The sequence below is a fragment of the Anolis carolinensis genome, chromosome 2, assembly GCF_035594765.1.
Source record: "Anolis carolinensis isolate JA03-04 chromosome 2, rAnoCar3.1.pri, whole genome shotgun sequence".
Classification (NCBI taxonomy): Eukaryota; Metazoa; Chordata; class Lepidosauria; order Squamata; family Dactyloidae; genus Anolis; species Anolis carolinensis.
In genome coordinates, this window is record NC_085842.1 from 185,654,901 (window position 1) to 185,676,991 (window position 22,091).

The 22,091-nt window shown below is 43.9% G+C and overlaps 1 protein-coding gene and 1 long non-coding RNA gene across 7 annotated transcripts in view; one reads left to right on the forward strand and one right to left on the reverse strand.

Annotated features, from left to right (window-relative positions):
- sidt1 (SID1 transmembrane family member 1) overlaps positions 1-22,091 on the reverse strand; it is a 111,371-nt gene that overhangs the window by 46,179 nt on the left and 43,101 nt on the right. For all 5 annotated transcript variants that reach the window (XM_062971313.1, XM_062971312.1, XM_008120473.3 and 2 more), the window contains 6 exons: positions 19,584-19,655; positions 18,559-18,707; positions 17,721-17,794; positions 6,438-6,504; positions 1,062-1,135; positions 474-597 (listed from right to left, as the gene is read on the reverse strand). In XM_062971313.1, coding sequence (XP_062827383.1) covers positions 474-597; positions 1,062-1,135; positions 6,438-6,504; positions 17,721-17,794; positions 18,559-18,707; positions 19,584-19,655 — 560 coding nt within the window. The remainder of the gene's footprint in view (positions 1-473; positions 598-1,061; positions 1,136-6,437; positions 6,505-17,720; positions 17,795-18,558; positions 18,708-19,583; positions 19,656-22,091) is intronic.
- LOC134296409 (uncharacterized) lies at positions 593-21,713 on the forward strand. 2 transcript variants are annotated; one of them, XR_010003143.1, is made up of 3 exons: positions 593-709; positions 13,650-13,815; positions 15,713-21,713. It is a non-coding gene; the product is annotated as an uncharacterized LOC134296409 (long non-coding RNA). The 2 variants fall into 2 exon arrangements; XR_010003142.1 differs by having other exon boundaries at positions 18,630-21,713.

A 22,091-nucleotide genomic window follows, 5' to 3' on the forward strand; every position in this document is an offset into this window, starting at 1 on the left:
CTAACCTGAGAGCAACGATCGTTACTTCATTCAAAATTTGGCAAACAACAGAAGATTTGAGAAAAATCAATTTCCTCACCTCTTCCTGATACGTTGGAAAAATGCTGCCCTCCACGTTTAAAAGATTCAGAAACTGCACTTTAACCAAAATGAATGTAGTGGACCCACAGAATACCAGATTTTAAGTGTAGAACTCAGTGGAATTTAAGTTATGTGATGAAGTGGTAGGATTCAATGGAGCAATGGGTTTGAATTCCACAAAAGAAGATTCCACATAAATATTAGAAAGAATTTCCTGACCATGAGAGCCGTTCAACAGTGGATCTCACTGCCTCAGATTGTGATGGAAGCTCTTTCTTTTGATGCTTTCAAACAGATGCTGGATGGCCATCTGTCAGCTTTTCCTGAATGGCAGGGATTTGGACTAGATAGGTCATGTGGTCTCTTCCAACTCTATGATTCTATGACTCTACCATTGTATAGATGTCTTTGGTTTCCAAGGATCGCCTATGGAGGATGTCTCGGCGTAAGACAATCAACAGGAAAAGGAAGCCCAGAAGGAAGTGGCCCACGTTGCTGAGGATATTGTTGAAAGCACTGCAAAAGAGGAAGCTATAATGAGAAAGTAAAACTGAGGAAGGAGACTCCTACTCCTGCCCAAACATGAGGATAAAACACTATTTTCCTCTGTCCATAAGCATGTAAAAATGTAAGTAATGATTTTAAAAACTAATTCTTTGTATATCTAATTTATTTTAGGAAAGAGCAAACTTTAGGGTAAAGTGGTATTTAACAAGTTTACAAAAAGCCAAATATAGCTTTCTTCCCACTTAAACTTTTAAATACACAAAATTGCAGCTCCAAGTGTCTGCTCCTTGCAAATATGATTAGAATACCACCATGTTAGAGTTGATAACTAATGCCCCGTAGTTATTTTGGATTTCAATAATAACCTAACTATTAGACATGATGGCTGATGGGCATTATGATCCAATGAATTTCGACATCATCAGTTTGAGCTACATTATCATACAGCATAATTCCTGGGAGCATTCATTCACCTCAAGACTCCCAATGGATGAGCACAGAGGAAATTATAATAGCAGATGTCCTGATTTCCTGTCACATTCACCACCTGGAGAGTGAGGGAAAAAAAACTGTATATAAATTCACTTGCATCCTGTACACATTATCCCACTTTAGAGGGTCACATGGCAAGAGCACCAAAGCAAAAAAATCATGAAAAGCAAGAGTCCTGATAATAGTACACAATTGGCCATCTAGAATCCATTACGATTAAAGTGTCAATGTTGGACACATCCACACTGACCACTTATTGTAGGACAGCCCCCAGATCAGCTCCATGGCAGCCAAATCCACACAGAGCTGATCAGAGATAATGTAGGGCAAGGCCACCTTAATGTGCCCTTGACATATGTTAACCAGTCGGGGGGGATGGGGGACTCTGAATTCTGGCCCAGAATTAGGAGTATCTTCCAACTTTGAGCCCACATAAAAGACATTGTTTTGTTACTTCAACAACCTCATTGATTCAGACTTCTGACAAGGACATCATTTGTTTTTTCAAGTTCAGATACACCTGCCTGGTATTTGAGCTCATTGATGCAGATCCTAATGTGGACATAATACAATGCTGGAAAAAATGATACTATTATTTAATTTATTACCCACTTCTGCTCAGCACTTGAGGTAGTGTACAACACAGTTAAAATACATTGATAAAAACATAGAACATTGAAATACACATATTAAAAGACAGTCATATAATTAAAATTAAAACACCAGAATAATTTGTAACAATAAAAGGTAAGTTTAAATTCACAGGGTAAATTGACTGGTAGACTTGTTGGAAGAGATAGGTCTTTAATTCTTTTAAAAATATCTGACAGCTCATTTAGCTGTTAAAGCTCTACTGGCAGGTCATTCCACTTTAGGGACAGTGGATGAAAAGGTTATCTGGGAGACAGTTGCCCGTCGGGTTCTGGTTGGTTGAAGTAAACCTCACCCAGAGGACATAAGTGTTCAAGATGGATTATACAGGAGAATGTGATCCTGCAGGCAAGCAAGACCTAAATCGTGTAGGGCTTTAAAGGTAACAACCAATACTTTGTACTTTGCCTGAAAACCAATTGGCTACAAGTGAAATGGTTTTAGTAGAGCTGTGATATGCTCACTTCTAGATACACCTGTAACCAGTTTGGTTGCCAAATTTTAAATTAGTTGGAGTTTCTTAGTACAGGTAGTCCAATATACATAGCATCAGAGAAGTCTAACCTTGAGGTTACCAATTGGTTAAAACCTTGCGCTACTGAACTGCTGACCTGAAAGTTGGCAGTTCAAATTTGCAAGACGGGGTGAGCTCCCGTCTGTCAGCCCTAGTTCCTGCCAACCTAGCCGTTCAAAAACATGCAAATATGAGTACATAAAAAGGTACTGCTTTGGTGGGAAAAGGCAAAGAGATGCTCTAAGAAATCTTGCCAGCCACATGACCAAGAGGTGACAACACAGGCTCCTCGGTTTGAAAATGGAGAAAAAAGCACCTCCCAGAGCCTGGAAATGAACACCACCTCCAGATGCTAGAAATGAAAGTAGAAGCCTTGCCTTTGTGTGTCTCTGTCAGGATCACCGTAGCAGCCTGGAACTGGATGGAAAGGTCCATCCTGTTTTTCATGTTAGCCTGAGCAAATGGGCTTGTATGGATTCCCGTTGGAGTAAAGCTGACTCTGAATCTATCCCCATCATGGTAGGGGCTCATACCCATTTTGAAATTAAGACTATTTTAGACTCTAAACATTCTAGAGGATATTTGTACTATTTAGTCACAGACTTTACTGAATGGGTGGCTGCAGAACATTCCTCCCCCCCCTCCGCTTAAAGAAGCTGTTGCATCAAACCTATCTCTTTAAGACAGGACCTTGAAATTTTTCCTCTTTTCTTCCACTTTCTTATTTCCCTGGAGGGGAGTAATGTCAGGATCACCATAACAGCCTGAAAATGGCTGCTTCTGTTCTCTGCCATAAAGAAGGGGGGCAGAGGGAGGCTGGGTGCAGGGTAGTGAATATAAGACATCTGTTTTGTGAGGGAAATAGAAATTGCAGTTAAGAGACTGTGGGTACAGTGTTTGGCTGCTAGGGGGTGAATGGGAATTCGGCTGTTATATCACAGGGTGTTTGAGCAGGAAATCTTTAGAACTGTTATTCAGTGATTGTGGAAAGATGGAATAAATCATTTGCCTCCAGTGTATAGTTGTTGTGAGCTTGATTTCAATTCCAAGAACTTCCAGAGTATTACAGTCTCATGTGATTGTAAAGGCATTGAATGTTTGCCTGTTATGTAAATGCTGTAATCCGCTTTGATTCCACTCAGGGAGAAGGGTGGAATATAAATAAAGTGTATCATTATTATTATTACCAGCACATGCACTACCATCTTTAGGTCTTCCAATTCTAGGCAGAGCTGGTGTATCATCCAAAGCTGATAATAAATTGATAAGCCTTCACAATTGCTGATGTAATAACATTGGCCAAATCTGAAATCAATGAATTAAAAGCAGAAACGGTCAATGCCTTTTTAAGCAGAGATTGGATGTCCATGTGTCGGGTGACACTTTGATTGTGTTTTTCCTGCATGGCAAGGAATTGGACTGGATGGCACTTGTAGAATCACAGAATCATAGAATAGTAGAGTTGGAAGAGACCTCATGGGCCATCCAGTCCAACCCCCTGCCAAGAAGCAGGAAATCGCATTCAAAGCACCCCCGACAGATGGCCATCCAGCCTCTGCTTAAAAGCCTCCAAAGAAGGAGCCTCCACCACAGTCTGGGGGAGAGAGTTCCACTGCCGAACAGCTCTCACAGTGAGGACATTCTTCCTGATGTCCAGGTAGAATTTCCTTTCCTTTAGTTTGAAGTCATTGTTCCGTGTCCTAGTCTGCAGGGCAGCAGAAAACAAGCTTGCTCCCTCCTCCCTATGACTTTCCTTCACGTATTTGTACATGGCTATCATGTCTCCTCTCAGCCTTCTCTTCTGCAGGCTAAACATACCTAGTTCCTCATACGGCTTGTTCTCCAGACCTTTGATCATTTTAGTTGCCCTCCTCTGGACACTTTCCAGCTTGTCAACATCTCCCTTCAATTGCGGTGCCCAGAATTGTATTCCAGGTGTGGTCTGACCAAGGCAGAATAAAGGGGTAGCATGACTTCACTGAATCTAGATGCTATACCCCTATTTATGCAGGCCAGAATCCCGTTGGCTTTTTTAGCAGCCGCATCACAATGTAGGCTCATATTTTACTTGTTGTCCACGAGGACTCCAAGGTCTTTTTCACATGTACTGCTGTCGACCCAGGAGTCCCCCATTCTGTATCTTTGCATTCCATTTTTTCTGCCGAAGTGAAGTATCTTGCATTTGTCCCTGTTGAACTTCATATTGTTAGTTTCGGCCCATCTCTCTAGTCTGTCAAGATCGTTTTGAATTCTACTCCTGTCTTCTGGAGTGATAGCTATCCCTCCCAGTTTAGTGTCATCTGCAAACTTGATGATCGTGCCTTCTAACCCTTCGTCTAAGTCGTTAATAAAGATATTGAACAGAACCGGGCCCAGGACGGAACCCTGCGGCACTCCACTCATCACTTTGGGTTCATTTGCTTAGCCAATTACAGATCCACCTAACCGTAGTTTTGTCTAGCCCACATTTTACTAGTTTGTTTGCCAGAAGGTCGTGGTGGACTTTGTTGAAGGCCTTACTGAAATCCAGGTAGGCTACATCCACAGCATTCCCTGTATCAACCCAACTCATAACTCTATCGAAAAAAGAGATCAGATTAGTCTGGCATGACTTGTTTTTGGTAAATCCATGTTGGCTATTAGTAATGACTGCATTTGTTTCTAGATGTTCGCAGACCACTTCCTTAATGATCTTTTCCAGAATGTTGCCTGGTATCGACGTGGTCCCTCCAATTCTATGATTCTATGATTGCTTATATTAGGTAACAGTGTTATTGATGTTGTTAAAAGGTGCTTTTAGGATGTTTTTAAGATTTTTTAAAAGATGTTTTTAAGATGTTTTTAAATTGTTAGATTTTAGCCTGTTCTTGTAAGCCGCCCCGAGCCCTAGGGGAGTGGCGGCATATAAGTTTGAATAATAAATAAATAAATAAATAAATGTCTTCCTATAGAATTGCTTATTGAGCATGTATGAAAAACAAAATAGGGGGGAAAGTGATTGAGCAGATCAGACTTAAAAATTCCTCATCGACTATCCTAGCATGTTGAAAAAACAAAGATTTATTAGATTCACCACCAATATGGAAATCATAAGAAAAGTGGAAGCTGTTGAAAAGAAAAAAATATTATTCCAGTATACATTTTGGAAGAAGCTTTCAAGTTATCTCTAAAAGATTTAAATATGCATAATGATAGTTCTGAAGAAAAAAACTGTTGAAATATATTTGGTGTGGTTAGGATCCTGTTTCTACGCTTTCCACACTATTTCTATTTCTGGCACCAAAGTTTCTATTAAAGAAGTAAAGTCCATGAATATATCTACTTTGCTAACTGAAATATACCTATATTGAAGTGGTCTCTGGTGTGCGTTCCAGCAGTACTAAGGCTGAAAGAAACAGGCATGGACAAAACAAAGGAAGCAAGATTAGATGTGATTCTTATCAGATTGGACATTTCCATAGCAAAAAAAAGCCTACAGCTCAAAACATACACAGCACATCACTGGTTAGGCCCAGTGCAATAGCTCCCCAGGCAGCAAAGCAGAGCTTGGTTCCATGTAAAACCATTCCAGACTTCACAATTCCCTTATATCTCCCACCGTTAATTGGGATTATAGTAGAAAGTTATAGTCCAGATGGGGAATCCCTATTTATTAATTTAAATAGTAGGCCTGCTCCTAAAAAATCCTAAAAAAAATCTAAAGACTGCAAGCTGGCAGTAGCAAGCAAAGCCTGGCTGGTGAGCGGAGAGATTGACCTGGAAGCAAAGCGCCTTCTCTGCAGCTCTGTCTGATTAGAAACGAAAGTGGAAGCCCATCCTTCTCTCTCTCAGGTTGCAGAATGCATATCCTCTACGTCTTGTTTGACTCAGGATCCTAAACTACTTCTGGAAGATGGGAGATGGCTGTTGTAGATCTGGCTCAAGTTCCTGAAGCTTTTGTGGAGGTGACTGTACGTTCAAATGAGTTGCACTAAGGTAATGTTGAAGACAAAGAAGAAAAAGGAATGGTGGTAATCTCTCCACTGTTTAATTTTCCATTCCTTGCTATTAATGTTGTTTGATGGGCTTTCCTCAGGAGATAACAGGCTCATCGTATAAATACACACTGCGCAAATGGGACTGAATGTCACAATAGGCCATTGTAGTTGGGATGGTTTGTATGAGGATTTTTCAGCTAGGTTATATAACTCACCGTCTGGTATGTGATCACCAACTGGATTACAGGCAGGGCATAGAAAACAGCAATTGTGATAATGTTCCTAAAGAACAAGGAGACATGAAAGGATTATTTGTAAACAAGGCATGTATCAACTAATAATTACTTTCTATAGCATATCTGTGTGACGCCATAGTAAAAAGCATGTGCAATTTTTACACAGAGTAAAAGAAATGGCAAAGGGAGCAGATGGGCAATACCATTGACAGAATTGTAAATTCAGTTATTTCCATGCTAATACACCTGTGCACCAATTTCAGGACCTTCCATCCCATGTCTTTATATTTATGACCATCCATTTGTTATACTATGGCCCTGAAGCCTCTTTTCATTGCAAACCACACACTGTCCAGATAATCCAATGTAAAAGTTTATTAAAAGCAGAGTATAACAAAAGCTGGATATATGAAAAACAAGCAAATATACAAAAGGGAATCAATGTTCAAAAAGTTATGTCCATAAAAGCCAAAGACTAAAAATCCATACAAAGAAAGTCTGTAAAACAACACTGAGATATTCAAAGACAATGTACATAAATCTAAGGCAGGCAAAACTATGCCTCACAAGACCAGGACACAGGACAGCTTGACAATTTAATTACAGTGTTCCCTCCCTACTTTGTGGTTCGCTTTTCGCTCCCTCACTGCTTTGTGTTTTTTTTCTGAGAGGTGTGCATGCGCAAAAGGTGCCAGTTTCCCTTTTGCGCATGCGCCCTCCCTCTCGTCAGCATCCAGCCAGGCCACTCTGGATGCTGATGAGAGGGAGGCACATGCACAAAAGGGAAACAGGCAGGCGCAGGAGAGGAAGAAGCGCAGGAAGAAGGCAGAAAATATAGTTGCTTACCTGTAACTATGTTTCTTCGAGTGGTGTTCTGTGGAATTCGCACATATGGGATTTCCTACTGCGCCTGCACAGCATTTCGGAACCTTCTAGAAGCTCTAAGTGAAACTTTTTGGCGCGAGCCCCGCCCACTCTCCCCAGTAGAGTATATAAGGCCCTGTGGGCGGGGCTAGGCAGTTCCCCGCCGCCAGGAAGCAGCTGTAGCCCAGTGGCATGAAATCAGCGGGGAGGATGGGCGGGTTGTGCGAATTCCACAGAACACCACTCGAAGAAACAGTTACAGGTAAGCAACTATATTTTCTTCTTTGTGGTGCTTCTGTGGAAATCGCACATATGGGAGATTAACAAGCTACTCACCGGAGGTGGCGGGTCATGCCACGCACGAGAAGAGAACTGCTCTCCTAAAGGCCGCGTCCTTCTTAGCCATGATGTCAAGTTTGTAGTGTGAGGCGAAGGTGAATGATGATGACCACGTCGCTGCCCTACAAATATCTTCAAGGGGGACCCCTTTGAGAAAGGCTTGGGATGCCGCTACTGCTCTTGTGGAATGCGCCGTCACCCTTTGCGGAGGTTCTTGGCCCGCAAGTCTGTACGCTAGACAAATCGTCAAAACTATCCAGGAGGCTAAACGCTGGGAAGAGACAGGGCTGCCCAGTGCATCCGGTCGGTACTTGAGAAAAAGACGAGGTGACTTCCTAAATTCCGATGTCCTTTGAATATAAAACGCCAGAGCCCTCCTGACGTCCAAGGAATGCAGCGCTACCTCCAGTGCTGAAGAGGGGTTTTGAAAAAAGGCCGGCAATGAAATGTCCTGACACATGTGGAATCTCGAAACGACTTTAGGCAGGAATGTGACGTCTGTCCTCAACACCACTTTGTCGGCATGGAAACGTAAGGGCGCACAGTTCACTGGCCTGCCTCGCAGATGTGATGGCTACAAGGAAGGCCACCTTCCAAGAGAGATGGCAGATATCGCAGGAGGCCAATGGCTCGAAGGGAGGCTTTGAAAGTTGAGAGAGCACCAGCTCCAGGCTCCAGGCAGGTGGTGTTGCTGGAGGGTGTAAGTTCTGAAACCCCTTTAGGAAGAGCTTCACTAGGGGGTCCTGGAAGCAAGAGCGACCCAAGGGCCCTTTCCGATACCACGATAAGGCGGCTACGTAACATTTCAAAGAGGCAAGGGAGAAGCCTTCTTTTGAGAGATGCACAAGGAAGTCCAGAATCACTGGCGTAGGGGCCGAGATGGGATCCAGTCCCTGGGGCTCAACAAACTTCCTAAACCTATCCCACTTATACTTATAAGCCTTCTTTGTTGAGGATTTTTGAGCCGCCTGAAGAATCGCTCTCACTGGGGATGAGAGGGCTTGTGGGGTCTGAGCCTCCACCCCGTGAGGCGCAGTGTCTCTATGTCTGGATGGCTGACCCTGCCGTTGTGAAGCGTCAAGAGATCTGGTGAGGGTTTGAGCTGGAGATAATCCCCTCTGGCGGCCTGCCAAAGAGGTGCGAACCACATCTGACAGGGCCACCAAGGGGCCACAAGAATGCAATCCGAGTTGTCCGTGATCAGTTTTGTAACCACTTTGCCGACCAATGGAAGGGGTGGGAACGCGTAGAGCAGGTCCCCCGACCATGTGAAGCGGAACGCGTCCCCCAGGCATCCCAGGCTGGCATGGGGCCGTAGGCGAGCACAGAAGGAGGGGCAGTGGCTGTTCTGAGGCAAAAAGGTCTATCGTTGGCCAACCCCAGCGACGAGCCAGGAGTCGAAACTCTCTGTGGTTCAGTTGCCATTCGTGGCTGGTTGGCGGTGACCTGCTCAATGCGTCCGCCAGCACATTGTCCTTCCCTGGAAGATGGACAGCTTGGATCCTCATCCGTCTGCGCACGCACCAGTGCCATATTCTCAAGGAGAGGGCCAACAGGGCCTTCGAATATGTCCCGCCCTGTTTGTTTATATAGTACTTGACTGTGGTGTTGTCTGTTACTATTCTCAATGTCTTTCCCTTGAGAGTCTGTACGAATGCGCGGAGTGCCTTTTCTACAGCCAGTAGTTCGAGGATGTTGATGTGCAGGGAACGGTGATGACTGGACCATTTCCCATTGACGGTGAGGCCATTGAGGTGCGCTCCCCAGCCATACTGGGGCGCATCTGTCGTGAGCTCGTGAGTAGGTCCTGATGGGTGGAAGGGGAGGCCCGCCAGCAGGTTGCGCCTCCTTGTCCACCATGTCAACGAGCTGACGACGCCGGCTGGAGGGGTCAGACGAATGTGTTGACTGTCGAGGAGCGGGTTGAATGCTCCCAAGAACCATATCTGAAGCAGGCGCATCCTGAGCCTCGCTAGGTCCACAAGCGATGTAGTAGAGGCCATGTGGCCAAGGATGGACTGGATGCCCCAAGCTGTAGTGCGTTTCTTTACACAGAGCTCCGTTACTGCCGGACAAATGGTACGAAAGCGATCTTCTGGTAGATAGGCCTTCGCGATCACGGAGTCCAAAGTAGCCCCAATAAACTGGATCTTTTGTGTAGGGGTAAGTTGGGACTTTTCTTCGTTTACTACAAGTCCAAGCCTCTGCAGGAGGGAGAGGGTAAATGAAATATCAGATTCAAGGTGAGACCTAGAGTCGCTGACCAGAAGCCAATCACCTATATAAGGGAAAATTATGACGCCATTTTGCCTAAGGTATGCAGCCACCACGGCCATGCATTTAGTAAATACTCTTGGCGCTGTGGCGAGGCCGAAAGGAAGTACGTTAAAGGAAAAACAGGTGTCACCGACCATAAAACTCAAAAAACCTTCGGTGCGAGTGCCGTATTGCCACGTGGAAATAGGCATCACGCAAATCAATCGTGGCAAACCACATGCCCTTGCGGAGAAAGGGGAGGATGGAAGATAGGGTCACCATCCTAAACCTGCGGGTTCTAATGTGGCGGTTGACAGCCCTTAGGTCAAGGATGGGGCGCCTTTTTTGCGGACTAGAAAATACCTCGAAAAGAAGCATCTTCTGACTTTCCTACAAGGCGTTCTAGAAATCGCCCCTTTCTTTAGTAGGGTAGCTACTTCCTCTCGGAGGCATTCAGAAGGTGCCGTCGGGCGAGGGGCTCCGGTGTGGGGATAGGAAAAAAACTCAATGGCATAACCATTCTTTACGATGTCTAGAACTCATGCATCTGAGGTTATCCCTTTCCATGCCTCTAGGTATGGGGCCAACCTGTTCCTGAATAGGAAACGTCCGTCCTCTACTCCACAAGGGTGCAGCATTGAAGTCGATGAGTAACCAGAAAACTCAACATTAACAGAACTACGAGAAGGCCAACCTTCAACAAGGGGGTCCGAACTTGGAGGGGATGGCGAGTCAAAGGACTCACTAAAACCGGCGTCTTTGCTTCTCACCTGGCTTGCTTCCTCCCCTTGATTGAGACCTATAGGAGAATGATGACTTCCGAAGTCCCTGGGGACGAAAGGGAGGTTTTTGCTTTCCTCTAGAGCAGGGGTTCCCAAACTAAGGCCCGGGGGCCGGATGCGGCCCTCCAAGGTCATTTACCTGGCCCCCGCCCTCATTTATAATATAATATTTTATATCAGTTTTAATAATATATTATATATACATATGATATTGATAATATTATCTATATATATAAAAGGGTAATGAAATTTCGGCCTAGGACAAAACAACAAAACTACACATCCCAGAAACACTAAACTTGGCAGCACAACCCCTCATCCATGCCTCTACATTCATACAACAAAAAGAAAAGAAAAATCAAGTCCTAATTAGAGGGAGAGGAATGATTGCTTTCATCCAATTGCTGCCAGTTAGAAGGCTAAGCTCCGCCCACATGGTCTCCTAGCAACTCACTCAGCCCAGGGGACAGGCAGAGTTAGGCCTCACTTAGGCCTCTTCCACACTGAGAAGAAAGTGAAGCAGTGTGCATTACCAAATTATCATTACTAAAAGGTTGCAGGTTTGAATTGGGGGAGCGGAGAGAGCCCCCACTGTTAACCCCAGCTTCTGCCAACCTTAAAGTTCAAAAACATGCAAATGAGAGTAGATGAATAGGTACTGCTCCGGCAGAAAGGTAATGGCGCTCCATGCAGTCATGCCAATGGCCACATGACCTTGGAGGAGTCTAAGGACAACGCCGGCTCTTTGGCTTAGAAATGGAGATGAGAACCAACCCCCAGAGTCAGACACGACTGGACTTAATGTCAGGGGAAAACCTTTACCCTTTACCTTAACTACCACCAATTCCTCAATACTTTATTTCCCATACCACCAGACTTCGCCACAGCAACGCGTGGCCAGGCACAGCTAGTCATGTTATACAATGTAATACTAATAATAATACCATATAATAATATTAATTACATGTTATATATTTCATATAATATTACAGTATAGTGGTATAGTTCAATATAGTAATATAGAATGCTAATATTGTGCTATGCTAATAATATAATATATTGTATGTACATACAGCTGCTCTGAGTCCCCTTCGGGGTGAGATATAAATGTAGTAAATGAATAAATAAATAATTTTAGACTTAGGGTTGCCCAAATCTGAAATGACTTGAAGACACACAAAAACAACAACAATCCTGATTAACTTGACTATCTCATTGGCCAGAAGCAGGCACACACTTCCTATTGAAATCCTGATAGGTTTATGTTGGTTAAAATTGTTTTCATTTTTAAATATTTTATTGTTCTTTCATTATTGTTGTTTTGCACTACAATTAAGACATGTGCAGTGTGCATAGGGATTTGTTCGTTTTTTTTTTTAAATGATAATTCGGCCCCTCAACAGTCTGAAGGATTGTGGACCGGCCCCCTGCTTAAAAAGTTTGAGGACCCCTGCTCTAGAGGATGGAGGGCTAGCCCTTCTGGAACGGTAGTATTGCCCCCAACGACTTCTCTGATAATAGTAGTAAGATGGTTGAACGCCATATTTGTGGGCTGCTTGGATGACCTCGTGAGTATCTTTAATCTCGGCGTCAGTTTCTGGGTTGAATAAACCAGCCTCGTCTAGAGGGAGATCTTCAATGACGGACTTTGCTGACTGAGACAGGTTAGCCGCCCGCAGCCAGGCATGACGTCTCAGAGAGATTGCTCCCGCCAGGAGTTTGCCGGATGCATCGGCTGTATTCTTTGCCAGCTCCTTTTGTAGGTCCGACAAGAGGGCGGCCTCTTGACGGAATGCCTTTGCGAGGGCCTGATCCCCCTGAGGGAGCAAATCGATGTAGGGGGCAATTTTGTCCCAGAGGTAAGACTGATACGCCCCCATATAAGCCCCGTAGTGGGCAATGCGAGCAAACAGGCAGGCTGAAGTGTAGAACTTCTTCCCGAAACTGTCCAGTTTCTTCCCTTCTTTGTCTGGGGGGGTTGGTTGGGATCTTTGAACCGCCTTACGTTCACCACTCTCGAATTCAATTTAGGCTGCTTTGCCAGCCATGAGACCCCAGAGAAATCGACCTTGTAAAGAAACTCTGCCCTCCTTGAGGTTGCAGGCAAAGAGGCTGGTGGGACCCCTTCATTCTTTACTAACTCTACCAGGTAAGGGAGATAAGGCAATGATGTAGTAGCTGGAGCCTGTTGCTTTGAAGAATACTGGGTCCTCAACAATCTTGGAGGGCTTTGGAGTGGGCAGATTTAAGGCTCTGGAGAGTCTTATCAATAAGGCTGTGAAACTCCTAATGTCCTCAGCTGAGGGAGGGTCAACATCTTCATGAGACTGGGCCTTCCTGAGTCTTTCCATTATCATTCTCCAGCTGGACTACCTGTTCGGGATCCAGGGAACCAATTTGATGAGCCAGCTTTGAGGTGGATGCTTGCTCAGGCCGTGAAGCCACTTGCGTTAATGGAATGCTCTCGGTCCCGAGAGCAGGCACCATTCTCAGCGCCGAGCATGAAGCAGAGGGCCTTGCAGGGAGGGAGGAGTCCAGAGCTTCAGCCCGAATTCAGGGCCTCGCTTTGTGGGCGTGATTCTAGCGGTGCGCCCAGCGGTGACGCTGCGTGGGTGTGGCTTCTCCCTGAACCCGGCGTTAGCTGGCGGCCGTAGGCATCGAGCGGGTAAAACCCCTCGAATCCAGGAGGTGGGAGGGGGTAAGGAGGGAGGCCATGGCCATAAAACATCAATGGGAACCGAGGATCTGGCGGGAAGTAGCTCGGCCCGTAAGGATAAGGGGAAGCCCATTGCCGGGGAGATCTTGAGTCCCTCGAGCTTGGGGAGGAGGAATGGCGGTGGCGGCGGCCTGAGCAGGACCCTTTGGGCCTCTTGGGAGAGGGAGAGGAGCTCCGTGAGCTGGAAAAACTTGATCTCCTCTCTCTTCTCCTCTCTCTCCTCCTCCCCCTCAGCGCCTCCTGCTGTAAGCTCGGCACGCTCGGCACCGGCTAAGCAGGGAGAATCCCTGAAGGGGAAAGCACTCGCAATGCCAGCGGCTGTACTGGAGTCAAAGGAGGGGGGTTCTGCGATCCGGAGGACCCATCCGGCAAGTTTTCAGCAACATCTGGGGGCTGTGAGGTAAGCTGGGGCCGGGATTTCTGGGGAGGGGCACTTCCCATATGCTTAGTCTTTTTTGTTTTCTTACGCCCCTCCTTCGCCCTGGGAGCTGTTTTCTGAGAAGATCCAAGCCCTGAGGAGATTGGAGCCTCCTTCTCCGTGCCATTTTGAGGCGCTTGCAGCAGTGAGGGGCCTACTGTGGAAGGGGAATCTCTCCCCTCAGCTGCGGGAGCAGTTAGCCCGGCTTCAGCCTCTGCCACTGGAGTTGCTGGGGCCAGGGCCTGCTCGTAAAGAAGGGCTTTTAATCTGGACTCGCGATTTTTCCTGGCCTGAGGGGTAAACCCTCGGCACACTTGGCAGGCTTGGGAATTATTACTTTCTCCCAGACAGAGGAGGCATTTCACATGGCCATCGGCCTCAGGAAGCTTGCCTCCACACGCCCCACATTTCTTAAAAAAAGAAGCCATCATCACTAGCCTGCCTAGGGTCGTCCAAATGCCAAAATAAGGTCCTTTCCGAGTTCTTAGGGTTGGAGAGAGGTATCAAGTAGCGAAATAACCGGTCCGAGTCAAATCCAAATATTCAATTAATATATCACACAGAGCTAGAAGTTCCTTAGTTGCTGACTGAGCGGCGGAAAAAAGGAACTGCCTAGCCCCGCCCACAGGGCCTTATATACTCTACTGGAGAGAGTGGGCGGGGCTCGCGCCAAAAAGTTTCACTTAGAGCTTCTAGAAGGTTCCGAAATGCTGCGCAGGCGCAGTAGGAAATCCCATATGTGTGATTTCCACAGAAGCACCACGAAGAAGAATTTCACTTATTGCGGGTGGTCCTGGAACATAACCCCTGCGATAAGTGAGGGAACACTGTACATGAATTACAAGGCCCATGACACCGAGAGCTCCTCACCTAAACGCAGCGTTGCTCTCACAAAGAGTATACCAACATGAACTGCTTTTAAAACACCAAAGTCACTCCCATGAAATCATTTCTTCTGTACCTGCTTTTCTGCTTATCTCGAAGTTGCTTGGAGAAGTGAGTCTTTATAATAACTACAGGCCCTGTTGTTTCAGTTTCAATCTCTCTGACCTCGACAAACATTCATCTCCCACATTTCCCTCAGTCTGCACTTCTGGCAGGTTCCCGTGGGAATAGATCTGGCCTTCACTGTTCTCAGCATCTCCTTCCTCATCTTCTGAGAACAGAATATGACCAGGCTACAACACCTTTCCCCTAAAACGAAGCAATTGAATTCACTTTCTGTTGCCCTAGGGAGATCATTACAATCTCAGAGATTATCAAAGTGAAATTAAATTTCCCATTCAGGAATGTCCATGTTGCAAGCCAATGACACCTTTTCGAAGAGTGCAGAACTCACTCCTCCACTACCCTTTCCCCCATTCCTTCATACAAAAGGCCTTCTTCAGGCCTCACATAGTTCACCCCAAATCGGAATAACAAAATTAGCTTGTGTATATGGAAACGTGGAGATGCTACTTTCAAATGTGAAATCAGCTCACGAATACTGAGTAACAAGTGAGGGCTACCTGCTTTTTAAAGGACTTCATCAAAAAACACCTCTGGGTTATATTATCTGAAATGATTCAAGTCACTTGGAAAGTATTTTAAGGTGTTAATAAATTCATAAATATGAAGATCATACTGAAAATAATGCCTGTCAGATCATAACATTTTTATTAACAATGTGAGACATATACAACTACATACATGTGTAAAATAACTTCTTGCCTATAATATGGTACTATTCAAAATGGTCTCCACTAGTGATCTTTTTTATGGGTGGCTTCTCGAAGCTTCTACAGCGATGCAATGTAGCAGCTCCTGTTCATTGCTGTACCACGCTAGAGGAAATCAAGCAAAATTGTGCCATATCTTCTTTTGAATTTATTTGGGCCAGGAGAGATGAAGTTCCACCACCCCATCAATCAATTCTTGATCTTTGGGGCATACAGGCAAGCTCAGGACTCATCACCAGTGCAACCACTGCATCACTCTGGAAACGTCAAGAAGACATCCCGAAGAAAAGATCAGAAAAACACCTGAATGCAATCTAGTTACATCACAGATTCTTGCCCAAATTGGATGATCACTGGTGCTACATTCATCTTACAGCCCTGATCTGGAACCCTCATACTTTCACTTGTTTTGTTGAGTGAAAGAAAACCTTCAAGGAAGGCACTTCAATGATGTAAGTGAAATGGAAGGCACTATTATACACTCAACCAGAGAGTGCCCATCACTGTTTTAAAGTAGATTTGGTGAGTGTGTTCAGAAGTAGTGTAAATGTAACACCACTGGTGGATAATATTTTGAATACTAACATCTTGTAAACAAGTATTTAATTGCTTTATTTATGTACTTGCATATGAATCATACTGATAATAAAAGAATTATGGCCTAGCAGGCATTATTTTAGTACGATCCTTGTAGAATGGAATGTTTAAACCACTCAACTTTCAAGCCATACCAGTCCCAGATGTCCAACTGGGAAACAACAGTAAATGCAACGTTGCATTGTTGTTTTAGCCCCAGGATGCCAAGTATCTTTCCAAAACATGATCTCTACTTAAAGTGAACATTAATTGGACAGACTTATATTGGTCCAAAGGAGCCCCGGTGGCGAAGTGCATTAAAGCACTGAGCTGCAGACCGAAAGGTCCCAGGTTCAAACCCCGGGAGCGGCGTGAGCGGCCACTGTTCGCTCCAGCTCCTGCCAACCTAGCAGTTCGAAAACATGCCAATGTGAGTAGATCAATAGGTACCGCTCCGGCGGGAAGGTAACGGCGCTCCATGCAGTCATGCCGGCCACATGACCTTGCCGGCCACATGACCTAAGCTCTTCGGCTTAGAAATGGAGATGAGCACCAACCCCCGGAGTCAGACATGACTGGACTTAATGTCAGGGGGAACCTTTACCTTTACCTATATTGGTACAGAAAGTGATGCTTTTGTTCAACAAACTTTTTCACCACTTTGCTCCTATACTACCTAAATAACATTTGTTAAGAGGACATGATACATCTGGTTTAACACCATATGACATGGAAAATTATGAAGAAAAAATCAGTTACTATGCCTTTTAGTGTTACTGGAATCATGAAGCAAATTGAAATACTAGGTCATCCTTGTAGTGGTATATCAATTGACTCAATTAGATCTACCCACAATCCTTTGAATGGGATTCTACAAGTAAATCTTGAAGGATGTGGATTCTGGGCACAATCCACATCTGCAATTTCTTGTGTTTCAATTAACACTGGTAGGACTGAAGTTGTGGTTGTGTAATAGGGACAATTTGAGATCCCTGTGACTTATTCTTCTTCCTGACATTTTTAACATTTTCTACTCTAAAAGCCTATCTACTATTTAAAAAGGAGTCAGATTTGCCTTTCTTTCTTCAGTTTGGACAATGGGGGGCTATAGGGTGGGTGCTTCTCACCTCTACCTCTTCTCAATGCCTTTTTTGCTGGGTCCATAACAGAGGCAGATTTCTTTCCTTGCTTTTCTCCCTGCTTTCCCTTTCCAGGTTAATTTCTCATTTTTTCTCATTTATATTTCCCTATCTGTATTTTTATAGATGAAGGCATTTTAAAGATCAGCAATGAAATTTACACCCCACATACTACAATAACCTCTCAAATAAACAGATTTTCTTCTTTTCTTCCTAAGCATGTTCTCTTTATGCATATTTAAAAGGAGAGGAAAATATTTGTTTATTACATGTCCCAAACTTTTATCCTTGACTTATCCATAGGTCAAAGCAAAATGTATAGTTTCGGCCCCAAAATCTGTCCTTGTTTTATACACATAGTCTATTTGTAAATTAGCATTTATGACAGTAAAGCCACAACGCAAAAAGGTGGGCTGAGTTAGGAACTAGCCTAAAATTATCATTAGCTACTTACCAGAAATAGATTTTGTATTTTTTACTGACAATTCTTCGATCCTTCCTGGACAAATCAGAAAGATAGAGGAACATCTAGGAAAAAAAGATGGAAACATTCATATTTTGTGATGGTTCAGAACAGAGTAAATTAGCAGGCAAAATAAAAGTCAGGGTGGTGGTGTGAAGGTGTCTGCTCCAGAAACCTTTAAGCTGTGACAAGAAGGTGTTAGATGGACAAGTACCCACATTTTTAATTATATTAACAGTAAGTGCTCCAGATGTATAAAAGAGAAGAGTGTTAAAACTGAGGGGTGCTTCATGGACTTCTTGGATGGCTTTATTTCATCTGGCTGATAGGTCTTGCAGCCACCTGTCTGCTGTAATTCAGTTGCCAGGGATAGTGGCCAAAGAGCCTCCTCAGACAACTACAGTAGCCTGCAGAAGAGAAGGCTGAGAGGAGACATGATAGCCATGTACAAATACGTGAAGGGAAGTCATAGGGAGGAGGGAGCAAGCTTGTTTTCTGCGGCCCTGCAGACTAGGACACGGAACAATGGCTTCAAACTACAGGAAAGGAGATTCCACCTGAACATCAGGAAGAACTTCGTCACTGTGAGAGCTGTTCGACAGTGGAACTCTCTCCCCCGGGCCGTGGTAGAGGCTCCTTCTTTGGAGGCTTTTAAACAGAAGCTGGATGGCCATCTGTCGGGGGTGCTTTGAATGCGATTTCCTGCTTCTGAGCAGGGGGTTGGACTGGATGGCCCATGAGGTCTCTTCCAACTCTACTATTCTATGATTCTATGAGTGCAGAGAGTGGGTGACATAGATGGGAAATATTCTTGAGGTGAATAATCTACCTTAGTGCGGATGACATTCTTGTCACTTTCAATTTCAGGCATGGTATCAAAATCACTTTCCTCTTCCACAGAGCTGTCTGTGTCCAAGTCACAAGGAGGTCTACGATCCAGAGATGATAATTGCTGTCCACCACTGGAGCCTGACTCATCTGGAAATAATACAGAAATATCTGGAATACAAGGAAAGCTTTCTGGAAAACTCTGAAGTGAAACACATTAAAATATCATGACAGAGAAGTGTCTGTGTGCTGTATTACGGACCACATGACATGGGAGCATGGGAGACCTCATCAGTAGATTGCTATTGCTACTATTAAGAAAACTGGCTTCTGCAGAACTGTTTTCAAGAATTTGTGGCCTTTTACCCATAGGGAGTTAGAAGCTGAATGGCAAAGAGCACATTCAAAGGTGGCAAGGGGCTTTTCAAGGCAGTAGGTAAGACATAATGGTCAACCAGTGAGTGGAATGAGCCAGTGCATCCACGTGCTCTTTCTATCTAGCAGACCTGTCTCTTCAAACAGTGTGATCCATCTTCTGCTCCAACTGTCCTTATGTGTTTATTGCCAATTAAAGCCAACCACTACTTTTAACTGTTAGATTCCTAATCCCCTTTTTCATCTTAGAAATTACATTGTATACACTGCTCTTTCCCACTAATAGAAAGGTTCTTTATATCACAGCTTCTTAAACCATAGACCCTGTCCCCAAATGGGGTCCCTTTAGCTCAATGTTGGGGTCATGAAAAAATGGCAGTAGTAAAAGGTTGCTGAATAATCACCACTTCAAGCTGAAATATTTTTCTCACACCATCCATCTATCCACCCCTCCACCAGTCTCCCATCCCATACAATCACTGCTTTTTCTGTGTAACCCAGAGTACATTTTATACACTGGTTCCTGTTTTACATCCTATCACAATCCTTCCCTTGCTGTTGTATATTTGACACCAGCTCTCAAAAGCTGTTACTCAGCACATCTACCATCTGAACAGCCAACAGTGTCTATAGATTCCAGAATTTCTGTACCAATAGCTCCATAGCTGCTTCCTTCTGGAGTGCTGGTAGCGATGGGATGAGAGGCAGCCACTGTCCCAGACCCTACAATGAGAACAAACAGAGAATATTCTTCTATTTTTATCTGATAGGTCAAAAGCTACCAGTGGTCAAAACAGACTGCTGCCACTTAATAATACCTTTAACAATAACAACTTGATTTTTTTACCCTGCCTACATCTCCTCGAAGGGACTCGGGGCATTTTACATGTAGCACAAGGTGCCTAAAACAACGCATAAAATTAACACACAGTACAATACAAAATAAAACCACTAGTCTATAAAACAACAATTTTAACTCAGAACAGCACCAATAACCTATAGTGTAATCTACCGTAACAAGAAGAAAGGAAAGGGATAGTGTAAGCTGTAGCTAAGGATTAAGGGAATAGGTTAAAAGTGCTGTGCTGTATCATAATTGTAGATCATTGGACTAGACATTCTTAAAGGCTTGTCTAAACATTCAAGTCTTGGAGAACTGTTAGGACTTGCAAAAGGAATTATACACGGGGAATCAAGCATGGGAACTTGCAGGGTGGCTGCATGGTTAGGAAATAAAAGAGCAAACTACTTTCCTAGTGTGGTGGAAATAATCCAGGCATGGGCAAACTTTGGCCCTCCATGTGTTTTGGACTTTAACTCTCATAATGCCTAACAGCCGGAAGCTTAAAATAACTCATTGGTTTGGTCACTAAGGTGCTCTTTTCCACTAATGGGAAGGTTCTTCATATCACAGTTCATTAAACTGTGGCCCCTGGCCCCAAATGGGGTCCCCTTAGCTCAGTGTTGGGGTCATATTTTTAAACTATTGTCGTGTTTTATGATTTATTGTCATTTTAATTGTGTTGCTTTTGTTAATCTTGTTAGTTGTTATTTTATGTTAATTGGTGTTGTTTATTGATTTGTTGCAAATTTTGTTGTATTCCATGTGTTTTGTGTTGCACTTTTGTTGTGCTATTTTGTAAGTCACCCCAAGCCCCTCTTGGGAAATTGTGGTGGGACATTAATAAAGTTATTATTAATATTACTATTTATGAAAAAATGGCTGCAGTAAAAGGTTTCTGAATCCCACAAATCTATTAGCAATAACTTGCAGTGTTTATAGTGGACTCTGCAGAAATGGTTTCAGCTGTACTCCACAAAAAGGAAAATCAGCCTGTTTAGCAAGCCTTGCAAATGCTGATTCATTATCATTAATGGTTTATTTTTATACCTATTTTATATACTGATATACACGGGGTCATGTGAAAATTTATCAGGCAGAAAGGGATTGTGAGTGGAAAAAGTTTAAGAAGCCCTGCTCTATATGCACTGTAATGTCCAAAAACAGAGCAAAGTCAAGCATGTCATTGAATGCTACAACTCCAGTCCCAGCCTGCTCTTTGACGACATAGTGTCTCTATTGGATAAAGTGAAGGAAAGTAACATTCTTGTTTGCAAAGCTAATCCAGGAGTTGGGCTAGCTACTCTCGGAGGAAATTCTGATGAGACACAACAGAATAGGTATGTGTAAAGAAGTATGAATTTTTATTTACAGATGCCATGTTTAACTGTGTTTTAAAAAGGGTTAATATTTCAGTTACTCAGCACTCAGAGTTGGTTGCCATGCAGAAGGGGGCGGAGCCAACTGGGTTAGCTGAAGAGAGAACAGAATTTGGAGGGAAACTCAGTCAGTCAGTAAGTGTCTGTGGTCAGCAAACCACAGGGAAGTCTGATTCTCATTTGGAGGATCAGGGTGGCTCAAATGTGGGATTTGACTCCATTCTAAAATAAGTTTGGTGACTTATTTTAGGTAGTCTGTGCCCTGATAAGGTACAGGGAAGTCTGATTCTCAGTTGAGGGAATCAGGGTGGCTCAAAAGTCGAATTTGAGTCAATTCTAAAATAAGTTTGGTGACTTATTTTAAGGTAAAAATAAAAAACAGATAGTTTGTGACTGAAATTCACAGGGTGAAAGCAGTATAGGAAGAAGTGGAGAAAGAAGTGACATCTTAGGAAGTTTCAATCACCTCATTCTGTTATTGCAATTGTTAAGGAAAGTGCCTAAATGAGAATTGTAACTATCAAGCTTGTGCCTAAATAAACTTGTTATTGTTCTCTCAAACATCTCAGTCTGTCATATATACCCACATCAAGAAGAAAGAAGAAAGAAGAAAAATAAAAGTCTCCTCTCTAAGTAGCCAGTGGCTAAATCTTCCAAAAGTGGTGGCAAGAGTTGATGATCCCCTTGACATCTGGTGGCCGCATTATAAACATCTTTACCTCTGGTGGCAGCGTTTAAATAAAAACATCTTTACATTTGGTGGCAGCAGTGGGATTTCAAAAGATTCCCCTCTGCCTGAGTTCTTTACATTTGGTGGCAACGGTGGGATTTAAAAAGATTCCCCCCTGCCTGAGTTCTTTACAGTATGCAACACCATTTTCCTATTCATGATAGACAGCTTGGGGCCCTCGGTGTCTATTGGTGAGATACAGACTGCCC